This window comes from Tursiops truncatus, chromosome 15 (genome assembly GCF_011762595.2).
Source record: "Tursiops truncatus isolate mTurTru1 chromosome 15, mTurTru1.mat.Y, whole genome shotgun sequence".
In the NCBI taxonomy this organism is placed as follows: Eukaryota; Metazoa; Chordata; class Mammalia; order Artiodactyla; family Delphinidae; genus Tursiops; species Tursiops truncatus.
In genome coordinates, this window is record NC_047048.1 from 37676750 (window position 1) to 37688822 (window position 12073).

A 12073-nucleotide genomic window follows, 5' to 3' on the forward strand; every position below is an offset into this window, starting at 1 on the left:
CAAAATGACCTGGCCCAGGACACAGGAAGGCAGCTGGGCAAGAGGCTGGGGGGGGACCAAATTTAGACAAAGCTTCAGCTGTAAAGAGATGAGGCTACAATGGAAGGTTGGGCTGGGCCTGGTGCTGGGGCACAAGCGCCCCCTCCCGCATCCACCCCCCACCACCCCCAAGTAAAGGCCTTTCCAAAGGGCAGTTTCTCAACTTTATTAGCCTGGAGCTCCTCCCTGCCAGCCCCACAGGCTGGTCCCCGGGCACAGTGAGCAGGACTGAGGTCAGACAGTTTCAACCCCTGGCCTCTGGCAGCCTGGAACAGCTGGGCCAAGGGGTCAGCAGGAGCAAAAGTCCAAATTCTGGCACTTCAGGTGTGGCCGGCTCCTGGCCAGGCCCAGGGTGAAGCACGGCACACCGCAGCGGGTGGACAGGGTGCCGTGGTCCTCTCCTGGCAGAGGGTCCAGCGTGGGGCAGGGCCAGGCCCTGCAATGGGCAGCGTTCCTTCCAAAGCTGCGACTAGGAGCAGTTGGTGATCCTGGCCAGGAACTGCTGTGCCCACCACTCGTCCAGGTCGATGGGTACGAAGTCTGCAGGGGGGCAGAAGGCTGGGCAATGATGTGCCTCCCAGGCTGACCAGCGTCTCCCACCTCGAGCTGACCACAAGCCCCTCACCCAGACCCCAACTGTAGCAGATGCTGGGAAGAATTGGGTCAGGCTCCAGTCCTCTTCCCAACCCCCTGGGGCAAGAACCTGGCTGAGCCAGATCAGGGTTGGAGGAGGTAGAGGGGACACCCTGAGGGCGGGGGAGGGCTCACTCTGCAGCCGGGGGTTGGGGGTCCTCTCCACGTATTGCACTGGCCTCGGCCCGCTCTCACCGGCTGGGCCACCACCCAGCTGCTGCTCCACTTGCTGCCAGGCTGTGGGGAGAGGATCGTCAGGCTGAGCCAGGCCCCTGGCACTGTGTCTCCCACCCCAGGGCATGGTGGCTACCCTGGACCCCAGCCCAGAACTGGGAGTGGGCAGCCTGCTGGATGGTCACAGGAGAAACAGGCAGAGAACCCAGGAAGAGCCCAGGCCTCTGGCAACTTCGAGTGAGGTTACAGTGGGAAAAGGACCAGTGGCCCAGGTCACACCCTCGGGCCTCAGCACTACCTTCGGACACAAATCGGACGTTCTCCTCGTGAGCCAGTGTATAGGTCTCCTGGGTTCCCTTGAGGGACGGGGATGTGGCAGGTGGCCGCCGGCCATTCACCCGATTGAACACGAGCCTCGGCCCTGGACTGCAGGAAGGGGGAAGAGATGGTCAGCAACTGTTCCAAGCCCAGGTGTTACCTGGCAGAGCTCCCGGAGCAGCCTCAGGCCACCCTCACCACCCCTGGGCCAAGCCCAGCCTGGGCACTTCCCTGAACCACAGGAAGGCTGTGTGCTGCAGCCAGTGGCCAAGGCCTTTGTCGTGCAGGCCTGCGCCCCCAGCAGCTCAGTTCACAACTGCAGCCCCCCGACCCTGAGCCAGGCCTAAGACTGCAGGGGTGGAGTGGGGCCTCTCTGTGTCCCCAGATCCCCTGCAGAGCTCTATGCTCAAGGCACATAGGCGGCCCTCCAAGGGTCTCAGGCACCCCCACTGCCACCAGCCACCCACCTCCCCTGGACCAGCCAGGCCTCCATCACCCTAGGTTTTGACCTGCGTAAAGGTCACTTGGCCCAACCCCACCCACCAGGCGCAGTTCTTGGCCACTTTCTCCCCCACAGAAGTCTCTCCATCTCACGATGCCCCCCAGTGTGGGATGAAGGACCCAAACAAGAGCTGACGGCCTTTGCCCTTCCCTCTCCCAGCTGCCCCAGGTCCCCAGGGACAGCTCCTGGTCTGGCTAGACAGCACCAAGTGCTGAGTGGGCCATCCTGAGTAGGGAGGGTGTGACTGCAACCCTGGCCCACCCCTGCAGGCCCCAGATGAGGGGCTATGCTCTTGCCCACGGGGGCAGGAATGCTGAGTAAGGAGATGGCCCTGGGTGCTGGAGCTCGGCCTGGTGGGCATTCGATGTCCAGGTGGCCACTGGGCCCATCCCGGCCAGCCGGGCCCAGGGCATTGGTTGGGCTGCCCTGGCCAGTGGCAGCTGGCCCAGCCCTGTGCACATGAAGCCCGGGACAGGGCCGTGGAGAGTGCGGGGCCCACACCTACAGCAGGAGGTGGGAGCCGGGAGTCCTGGGCTGCACGTGCCACTCCGCCAGGCACTCGCGGTCCCGCCGGCCTGCTCGCCATCCTGGGCTCAGGTGCCCCACCGCCGCTGGGGTTTCCTCCTCAGTTGAGAGGGGCACTAAAATAAAGAGGAGCGTCTTGAGGGGCACCAGTCCCACCAGCTCCAGGCTGGCAGGGTCAGGTGGCCACGTAGAATGTGGAGGGGCAGGGCTCCTCCCAGGCCTGAGCTATACCAACCAGAGGGCATAGCTATTTGTCCTTAACTGGAACAGCCCCTCGCCTGCTACCCTTAGCCCTAGAAAAATTTGGAGACTGAACATCAAAGAAGGAAAAAAAGAACTGCAGTCAAAGGCTGTAAATCGCAAGTACCTAGACGGTGGCCTGGCCAGGGCTGAGAAGGGGCCCCAGCAAGCGGGCACCTGGCCGCCCGCTGCCGGCAGTTACATAAGGCAGTTCTGCGGGCCCTCTGGGGGAAAGGGCACAGCTCCCTGTGCACCTATGGACGAGTCCAGCGTCCGTCTTCCCCACCCTTCTCTGTGCCAGCGCCCAGGGACTCGGCCCGCAGGAAAGCCCCGCCCACAGGCAAGCTCTGCCCACGGCAACAGCAGCACCGGAATCCCTGCTAGGTGCCTGCTGATACAGGCCTCGCTTCCTTTTACTTAACCCCCTTCACTACTCTCCAAGGTAGACCACCCACCCGTTTTCAGCCCAGGAACCTGGGTTCAAGAGAGAAGTGACCTGTCCAAGGTTACATGTGGTGAGTGAGTGGCAGCATCAGAACTCTATGCCTGTCTGACCCCAAAGCCCACAACCCAGTACAGCTTCCAAGCCCCCTCCTCCACCAGTCCACCTCCCCTGCACCATCAGGTGGCCCCATTTTCTCTTCCCCCCAACAGTTGATCTTATTCTCTCTTGCTGGAAGGGAGAACTCATCACAGGCACAGACTCATGTGGCCTGTCTACCACCACGGGCAGCGCCCGGCCAGAATCTGAGCCCGGACATTTAGCAGGTCAAATGCTTTGAGCACCTGTGGTGCACCAGGCACAGAGGGTGCAGCAGTGGCTCAGACTCCTTCCTCCTGGGCAAAGTCTGGGTGAGGGAGGGTGGACAGGAAGTCTGGGTGGAGTGATTTCAGAAGTTTCAGGGGCTCCTGGTGTGGAGGACCTGGTGGCTGCTCTGGCCTCCCAGCGGGGGTACTCTTCAAGGTCCCTGAGACTGGCAGGGGGCAGCTCAGGGAAGGAGTGACCTCAGAGGGAAGGGGGGACGGCATGACCAGCACACACTCTGCCTTCCTGCCACTCCCCTGTACTCACAGTGCCACACAGGACTGCAGCAAGCTGAGGGGCCAAGCACCAGCACCCCCCTGAACCCCGGGACCTGGCAAGTTGCAACATCTTAAGGGCTCTGCTTTGTCTTTCCCATCTCTCTCCCCAGCACCCTGATCCTGCCACAGACGCACATTTCCTTCCCCATTCCCCAGCAAAGGGGCCATGGAGGAAGCAACAAGTTTCTCCAGGTAAGGGGCGGGGAAGGCTCCCTGCTTGGGTGATTGGGGGGTGGTCTACACACCTATGCCTTATTCCCTCCCCTGGGAGGTAGGGCGGCTGTGAGGACCAAGGCTGATGTCACAGGCAGTGTCACAGCACAGCTGGGTCCTGGGAAATGCCCCCCAAGGTCCCACTCACCCCTCTCCCCAGGATGCACTTGTGGCCGGCCTGGAACATTTTCCTCACTAGGACCAGTCTCAAAGTGTCAACATGCTCCTAGCAGGAGGCCCCAGGAAAGGGCCTCAGCCAAGAAGGGTCCTCACAGGCTGCCCGCACCTGTGGCATCTGAGGCCAGTAACTGAGGGAGAAGGTCAGGCTGTGGCCTGCAGCACACAGCCCCCACCTCTTAGCCAATCCTGGAAGCTGTTTGTTCTCAACTTGGGAAGAAATCCCAAGGCCTGGTCAGCGCTGCCTCCGGGCCCTGAGTCTGCTGCCCCCACCCATCCACAGCCCAGCTCAGGAGCCCTCAGGCCTGTGTGGGCCTGGACTAAGCCCTGGGCCCAGAACATGCATAGAATAAATGAAACCAGAAGCCAGGACCTGAGCCAAAAAGTGAAAGGTTCAGTCCTGGGGGATGGAGGATATGACCTCCAGGTCACAGTCACTTGGAGGCCAAAGTGGTTGAACTGAGCCTCCTATGGCAAAAATGCTGGTCAAGAAAGGCGGAAAAACCACAACTCCAGCAAGCCCCGAGCATCTGCGGGGGTCTCTGCGCCCAGCCAGGGTGTTTGGGGTGAAGGGCAGAGGCAAGCAGTGGCCTGGCAGAGCCAGAGGGAACCACGTGCACTTCTCCCCCAGCTGCCCCGCAAGCACGGTGCTGGCAGCCTCCAGCCGCGGGCAGAGGCAGGCCACCTGCGGGCCAGCGTCCTGGGCCACCGCGCTCCCGCCCTCTAGGGCGAGTCCCCAGCAGTTCGTCTCTAGCCCCAAGGTCGGCCCAGGCACCTGACTTAGCCGCCCGGAGCCCCTCAGATCCAGGAGCCGGTCGGCCTTCTCCCGACTCGGGGTCCGCGGGATCCCAGAGGACTCGGAGGTGTGTCACGCACATCCGGTCCAGCCCCCTCGGACCCAGCCAGGTGCCAGGTGAGGCGGAGGTGCGGTGCCAGAGCTGCACGCGCGGGCGGGGTCGGCGTGCTCCGCCCCCTCCGCGCCCGCCCGGAGCATGTGGCCCGATCTCCGCTAACCTTTCCCCAAGGTCACCCTCAAGGCCCCGCGGCGGCCGGCGGGGGAGGGGAGGGCCGGGCTCCGGCCGCGGCCGCGCGTCTCACCTCGACAGGGGCCAGGGTCCCGGCGGCTGCGCCCGTGGGGGCTGCGGGGTCGGCGGCGCGAGATGCCGGCATTTCAGGAGCTCGCCGAGCCTGCTCTCCACCTGCTGCTGCGTGGGACCTGCAGGCACGGGCAGGACGCGTCAGCCGCCGTCGCGCTGGGGGCGGGCAGCGCGTGCGGAACTCCGGTCGTCCCCTCCCTACCTTACCCGCCCCCGCTGCGCACCTGTGCGCCGCTGCGCGACCAGCTTGCTGGGTCCCTTGGTGATGGTGTACATGGTGCGGAGGGGCCGCAGCGCGCCCGCGCCCTCCGCGCCCTCCCCGCCCGCCGGCCCGCGGCCAGATCTCGCGCCCTCCGCCCGGCTGACACTCGGCGGGTGCCGAGGGCGCGGCCCCTTTAACGGGCGGCCGGCGCTGCGGGGAGGGGGCGGGCCCGCCACACACCCCCGGCCCTTAAAGGGCCCGCGCCGAGGCACGCGACAGGGGTGGCGCTTGGGCCTTTGGGAAACTGGCTGGACCCGCGGCGGGGCCCGAGGCTGGGGTTGGGCGGCCGCAAGCAGCGCCCACCCCTCTGGCCCAAGGCCTAGGTCAAGGAAGTTCCCTGAGGCCTGGGCCGCCGTCCGCCACAGGAGGCTACGGGAGCCATAGGCACACAGACGTGGCGAGGTTCTGGCCCAGGCCCTCGGTGATGTCCAAGGAGCTGAGGCATTGACAGATGCTGGGAGTGAGCTGTGTGGACCCTGGAAGCAAGGGTATTCCCACTCACGTCGGAGACACTCCTCCAAGGTGCCTGGGTGGGCCTGGGCCAGTGTGCCGGTTCACCCAGTCATGGGACTGAGGGGGTCAGAGATGAGAAAAGGCGGCCAGCCCCCGGGTTCGGGCAGACATGACGCCGTGGGAATCTCCCTTTCATCCCATGGGGCAGGAGCAGAAAGTACATTCTGCCGCAGCTCAGCCTTCCATGCTGATGTTTGCCCCCAACCCCAGGGAGGTGGGAGGCCACTTACCAATCCAGGAGCATCGTGGGGACTGGATCCTGGGGATGGAGAAGGTGGGTGAAGCAACCCAGTTTATGTCATTCCACAGGGGAGAAAGAGCACTTACTCCTCCAAATCCCCCAGGCAGTGGGGTCAGCCGCAAGACCTACTTCAGTGACAGTGCCTCAGGAGGAGCCAGACCTGCCTGCCAGAGGAGAGCGGTTGCTGTGCCCTAATGTGCCAGGCAGGCCCTTCCCTGGGGGCTCTACCCACAGGGTTCCTTCCTGAGAATTAGATAGAGATGCCCCTTCCTCCCAGTTCACAGGCTGCTTAGGGCTGCCTCAGGCTGCCAGTGGGGGCAGGGTCATCACAGGGTCTCACACACAGCAGCCTGGGTTGGGGGAGGGGGAACCACACAACTCTTGGGTTTGTGAGCCTGAGGGCCTTTTGGATTCTGCAGGAGGCACCCATCCTCCCTTTGGTTGAGTTCAATCCTTAATGCCCCCCCCAAAAAAAAAACTCTGCCTGGGGTCATCCAGGGGGTGTGGCATCCGCCTCAGAGGCTTGTGCAACCACGTTGGTCCCTCAGGGCTCCTACACTGCTCCCACAAGTATTTGGGGAGGCTCAGTCGGGCCAGCACCAGAGCCTGGGGTGTGTCTCAGTCTGGGATCCGCTGCCCCAGGGGGCAAGGGGGCTTCCCCTCAGCACTGTGGCCCAGTGGGTTCCTGGAGGGCACCTAGCGCAACTACCCCCACACCCCACACCTGAGCGGGCCTAAAGCCTCCCACCCAGGCAGGGCTGAGAAGCCAGTTCAGGGGCTAGAGCACATCTTTCTCCTCGTATCCTGTCCAGACAACAAGTACTGTGTACAACATGGCGGGGGGGGGGGGGGTGGCAACCAGCGGGAGGATGCCCCCAACCCCCTACCCCATGCACCTGTGTAGCTGCTGGTTGAGGTGGGGGCACTGGGCCTGCTGGGGCTCCTTCAGGGAAGTCTGCTTCCTGGGGCAGCTGTGCTGTCCTTCCTCCCAAGTCCCCCATAGCCCCTTGGCTCTGTGTCTTGTTCTACCCAAGGCCAAAGGATAAGACCCCTATCCCCGGCCCCAGCTGCCCACTCTGTGGGGCTGGGCTGAGCAAAGCCTGTGACCCTGAGAGGGGAGAGCATGCCCAGGGAGTCTGGGCATGAGCACAGCCCCTGGCCAAGCTGGCCCCCCTTTCCACCCGAGGTGCCCATCCCTCGTCCCGCCCCCCAGTTGTGTCAAGGCCACCACGCTCCTGCCCTGGTCTATGCTGGCTGCCCTGGTCTCCCTGGTGGCCTCGAGCACAATGCTAACTCACTCAGGCTGGGTGAGGGGCCCGCAGGGTGAGGGGCCTGGGCGGGCCTGTGTCCTGAAGGCATATGTTCTGGGCAGAAGGAGCCAGGCCCTGGGGTGGGGGAGTACCTCCCCCCAGGTTGACATGAGAGCTCCTCCTCTCCCAGGCACCCCCTCAGGCCAGGGTGAAGAGGGGAAGGACAGGGCCTGTTGATGAGCAGATAGGCCTGGCCTTGATGGTGGACAAGGCTGCTAGACTGTAATGTCCCAGCCCTGCCTACGGGCCTTGTCTGATGTCAAAGGTTGGGTCCAAGACCCCTTGGAAGGGCTCCAGGAAAGAGGAGCAGAACAGAAATGGTCCCGACAGGCAGGAGAGGAGGGGGTGCAGGACAGGCTGGGCCTAGGGGAGAAGTGAGAGAACCCAGAGGTCCCCAAAAGACACTGAGCTAAGGGAGAGGGGAGCCAGGGAGAGAAAGGCCCGGTTGTAGGGGACAGGCAGCAGAGGAGGGCAGGGAGGAGGGTGGGGCTGATCTCCCCCTGAGGCGCCTTTCCAGCCTCACTGCTCCCAGGACTCAAGTGTGAGACCTGCTCTGGCCCCGGGACAGAGCCAAGGGGCGTGGGGAGGGCCCAGCCAGAGCCTGGGAGAGGTCAGGGTCTGGATGGGCCTGCAACCAAGATCTCAGTTTGGTTCTCCTGTTAGGGTAGGAACCCTGGCCAGCCTGGCCTTCCCTGGACTACACTGTCCATGACGGTGTGCCACGCTGCTAAGCCCCCGTAGAGATAGCATCTTGCAGCCGGCAACATTCCCTATTGTCAGAGAGCCTGGAAACCCATCCTGGAATTGGAGTCATGGGCAGTTAAAGAGCAGGCAGGGGCCTCACCCAGCAGGCTGAAAAAAATGGGTGTCATAGTAAGGAAAGGCCTTTACCTCACTGACCCCAGTTAATCATAATAAAAACAAGTATTGGTTTTTCTCTTCTAAAAGCCTCTAAATATGATACAAAAATGTCATGTTAGAAGAGAAAGATGTTTAAGTTTTCAGTCATCCTCCATCATTTTTCAGATCTGAAATCCATGCCCTCACCAACCCAGACTAGAGGATGGGCTTCTGCCAATAAAGGGTGATCGGTGGCCCCCAGGAAAGGCTCCGGCTGGATGCTGCCACACCTGCCACCGAGTTTCTAGGGATTGCCCATTCCTTTTTTTTTTTTGGCCTCGTGGCTTGCAGGATTTTAGTTTCCTGACCAGGGACTGCACCTGGGCCCTAGCAGTGAAAGTGTCGAGTCCTAAACACTGGACCTCCAGGGAATTCCCAAGGGATTGCCCATTCCCATACCCAAGTGCAGTGAGTTGAACAGTGGCCCCCCAAAGATACATCGCCCAGAACCTCAGAACATGACCTTATTTGGAATAATGGTCTTTGCAGATATAATTAAAGCAAGGATTTCGAGATAAGGTCATTCTGGATTAGGATGGGCCCTAAATCCAATGATGAGTGTCCGTGTAAGAGAAAGGAGAGGTATATTTGGACACAGAGAGACACAGAGAAGACCAGGTGAAGACAGAGGCAGAGACTGCAGTGAGCCTGCACAAGCCCAGGAACGCCTGGAGCCACACAGAAGCCGGAAGCTGTGATCACGAAAGGGCTTCCTGTAGGGCCACTGGAGGGAGCTGACATCTTTATTTTGGGCTTCTGGCCTGCAGAACTGTGAGAAAATAAATTTTTGTTTTAAGTCACCAAGTTTTGAGGTAATCTGTTATACTAGCTCTAGAAAATTAACATACAGAGGGAAGCAGTAGTGGGTGACGGTGAGGGAATGGGAGGGGAAGTGCCCAGGGTGCAGCACTGGAGGGCTTGGGAGGAAGTTCAGTGAATGGTGGGCACATGGGCCTGGACCTCAGGAAGGAAGCTGGACCCTGCTGTTGGCTCTGGACACTAGGGGGGCTTACTCCACAGCCCTCTGTAGATGAGCATGACTAGCAGGAGAGGCCCCTCCGGCTCCAACAGTAATCCGCAGGAGACACAACCCCAGGAGGTACCACTGAGCACAGGCCCAGGTCTGGGACACTTCCAGGTGTCCCATGTTCAGCATCCCCTGGGGGACTTGGACCCTCCCAGAGTCTGACACACATCTGGCACTTTACAGGAAATGTGTGCTCACACTTGTTCACCCAGCTCACACATGCTCACATGCATGCATTCACACACACACACGCACTGTAGCAAAGGCCACCGCTTGGCTGCACCCAGCTGCTTCTGTCCCAGGCTCTGAGCTTGGAGAGTGCAGAGGGCAGGTGTCAGTTCCCACAGCATCCAGTCCAGAGTGATGAACGTGGCAGGGGGACGTCAACCTGAGGTCAAGTGCCGTTAAACAGAAGACGTTGCAGGGCATGTGGGCAGTTCCTCAAGCAGCACCATACAACATGGGGGAAGCAGGCTCCTTCTCTCTTACAGGACATGAGTGTAAAGGAAAAACTTCTTTTTCTGTACTCACAACACTTCTGACACCAAAAGTGGGGGGGTGGTTCTTATTGGTTCTCTAGTGAGAATGCTCTAGTTCTCTTTGGACACCAACTGGGTGTCCGACAATTTAACTGGATTCTAACTCTAACTGCCCAGCGTCCACACAGACCCACGGGCTGAGGGCTCAGTCCCTCAACACTACCCCCCACCCCCGCAGACGCCAATGAGGAGTCCAGGCTGTCACCTGTGCTTCTGAGCAACCAGATGTAAGTCAGGGTTCCCACTACCCCCTCCTTGGGTTCCATAACTTGCCAGAATGGCTCACAGAACTCAGGGGAACATTTTACTTATATTTACTGGTTTATCATAAAGGACACGACTGTGGAACAGCCAGGTGGAAGAGATGCCCTGGGAAGGTGTGAGGAAGGGGTGCGGAGCCCCCACGCCCTCCCTGGGAGCCACCCTCCCAGCACCTCCAAGTTCACCATCTGGAAGCTCCCTGAACCCCTCTATTTGCGATTTGTGTGGAGGCTCCATTACAAGAACAGGGCTGATTAAATCATTGGCCATTGGAGATTAGCTGTGTCTCCAGCCCCTCCCCCTCTCAGGAGTCAGAAGTCTGAGTAGGGCAGAAAGTTCCAACCCCCTAATCACAGAGTTCCCCTGGCAACCAGCCCCCATCCTCCAAGAGTCACCTCAATGGTATAAATCCAGGTAAGGCTGAAAGAGGCTTGTTATGAATAACAGATGCTCCTCTCACCCCATCACTCACGAAATCTTCAGGGTTTTAAGAGTTCTATTCCAGGAACCAGGACGAAGACCAAATATCTGTCTCTTATTATACTATAATATGACAGAGTGGCCCGTGCCCAGGAATGCCATGTTAAGTCACCAGGAAGCGTGGTGCCTCTCGAGTGGGCAAGGAGGGCTGAGGGGCCTGGTTGGTGAGGCCTCAGATGACCACTGATCATTACAGGTGACGGTCAGGGATTCACATTGAGGGACACCTCTTCTCCACCTGGAGACACAGAAAATGCTCAGCCAACAAACTAGGAGGTGAAGCAAAAGTGACTCAGGTAATGAAAACTCAGGGCCATGAAATGGGAAAGTCAGCTACGAAAAAAGGGTGGTCGTAATGCAGAATGCCAAAGGGGTTGTCTGGAGGCCGACGCACTGAGTGGAATTTTCGCATCTCCCGTCCCTAAGATGCAAGGTTGTCCTCCTTTTCTGACCACATTCAGACAGCGGCCTCTGGTCCCACTCTGCATGCCCCCTCAACAGCAATCCCAGGCTAAAGTCTCGGTCAGTGCCATTCTCAGAGCTCTTGTCAGAGCGACGTTGGGTATGGGGGGAGGGGTGTCTCACGCGAGAAAAAGTGCCCAGCAAAGGAGATAAGCTAGTCCTGACTGCAGAGCACGGTCTCCAGCCTGCTGAAAGGGCCCCTTCTGAGACATGGGCCCCAAGAAGACAACCAGGGAAAAACCGTGGACACAACACAAATCGGCCTCCCACTTGACTCAGAGGTCACTGACCCCGCACAACATCCGTGAACCCTAGGCTAGCGCTGGTCATCTCAGTGTCACAGAGAAGCCCTGAGCATCACAGGCTCAGTTCCGGCAGGCTGGGCCCGCCCCTCCCGGAGTCCCACCAGCCACAAGGAGCCCCGCCAAGCACAACCCCGCCCACATAAGAGCCCCGCCCCAGAACCCCGCCCAGCTGCAGCCCCAGCCCCGCCCCAGTGGAGCCCAGCCCACCACAGGGAGCTCCGCCACACAACCCCACCCACACGCAGCCTCCGCCCAGCTAGGAGCCCGCCCCAGCCACGAAGGCCCTCCCATGGCCCCGCCCCCACAATTTCCGAATGCCGCGGTTGCCGTGTTTTCCACAGAGCACGCTCGAATCCAGTCGGCTGCAAGCCCACGTAGCTCATCCCCGCTCCTTCCCCTCGAGTGCTGGGTGCCCGAGCGACACCCCGAGCCCCCCCACCATCGCGGACCCCGCCAAACCTGGTGCACCTAACCATTAGCGACGCATGCGCACCAATGTCCCTGCGCAGAGCCGGGAAGGCCGGTGTGGGAAGGGTAGTGGAGGAGGCTAGTAGTTGCGTCATAATCACCTAAGTCTCGCGGGCGAGCTGGTTACCAGCAGCGCCGCTGGTGTAGTGGTATCATGCAAGATTCCCATTCTTGCGACCCGGGTTCGATTCCCGGGCGGCGCATGTCGTATTTTTTCTTTCCCCTCAACTCAAAAAAACCCCGAGAGATTTCATAAAGGAAAGAAAGACTAGAGGGAAGTATCCCATTCCGATGCGACACGAAC

General features: G+C 60.6%; 1 protein-coding gene, 1 long non-coding RNA gene and 1 other non-coding gene across 5 annotated transcripts; 2 read left to right on the top strand and 1 right to left on the bottom strand.

Moving 5' to 3' along the window:
* Positions 1 to 190: 190 nt before the first annotated feature.
* MCRIP2 (MAPK regulated corepressor interacting protein 2) lies at positions 191 to 6151 on the bottom strand. Of its 3 annotated transcripts, XM_073792542.1 has the most exons (6): positions 6007 to 6151; positions 5003 to 5120; positions 2172 to 2326; positions 1145 to 1272; positions 808 to 909; positions 191 to 579 (listed from the first exon to the last, which is right to left on the bottom strand). In XM_073792542.1, exons 1-6 carry the CDS (start codon positions 6018 to 6020, stop codon positions 509 to 511), a joined length of 588 nt encoding a protein of 195 aa, XP_073648643.1. In that variant the 5' UTR covers positions 6021 to 6151; the 3' UTR covers positions 191 to 508. The 3 variants fall into 3 exon arrangements, with proteins under 3 accessions (XP_073648643.1, XP_019783037.1, XP_033695895.1); XM_019927478.3 differs by lacking the exons at positions 2172 to 2326; positions 6007 to 6151 and adding an exon at positions 5226 to 5277; XM_033840004.2 differs by lacking the exons at positions 5003 to 5120; positions 6007 to 6151 and adding an exon at positions 4680 to 4809 and having other exon boundaries at positions 2172 to 2307.
* LOC117308117 (uncharacterized) lies at positions 5552 to 9027 on the top strand. Its single transcript, XR_004522083.2, has 2 exons — positions 5552 to 5785; positions 6086 to 9027. It is a non-coding gene; the product is annotated as an uncharacterized lncRNA (long non-coding RNA).
* Positions 9028 to 11901: 2874 nt separating this feature from the next.
* TRNAG-CCC (transfer RNA glycine (anticodon CCC)) lies at positions 11902 to 11972 on the top strand. Its single transcript has one exon. It is a non-coding gene; the product is annotated as a tRNA-Gly (tRNA).
* The last annotated feature ends 101 nt before the right edge of the window (positions 11973 to 12073 follow it).

Bases quoted from the DNA above. Each gene is read 5' to 3' on its own strand.
- MCRIP2 (XM_073792542.1), bottom strand. The intron at 2,327-5,002 runs GTGAGACGCGCG...GTGCCCCTCAAG, and splicing joins GGACCCTGGCCCCTGTCGAG to ACGCTCCTCTTTATTTTAGT. The intron at 580-807 runs GTGAGCCCTCCC...GCCCCCCTGCAG, and splicing joins CCCCAACCCCCGGCTGCAGA to ACTTCGTACCCATCGACCTG.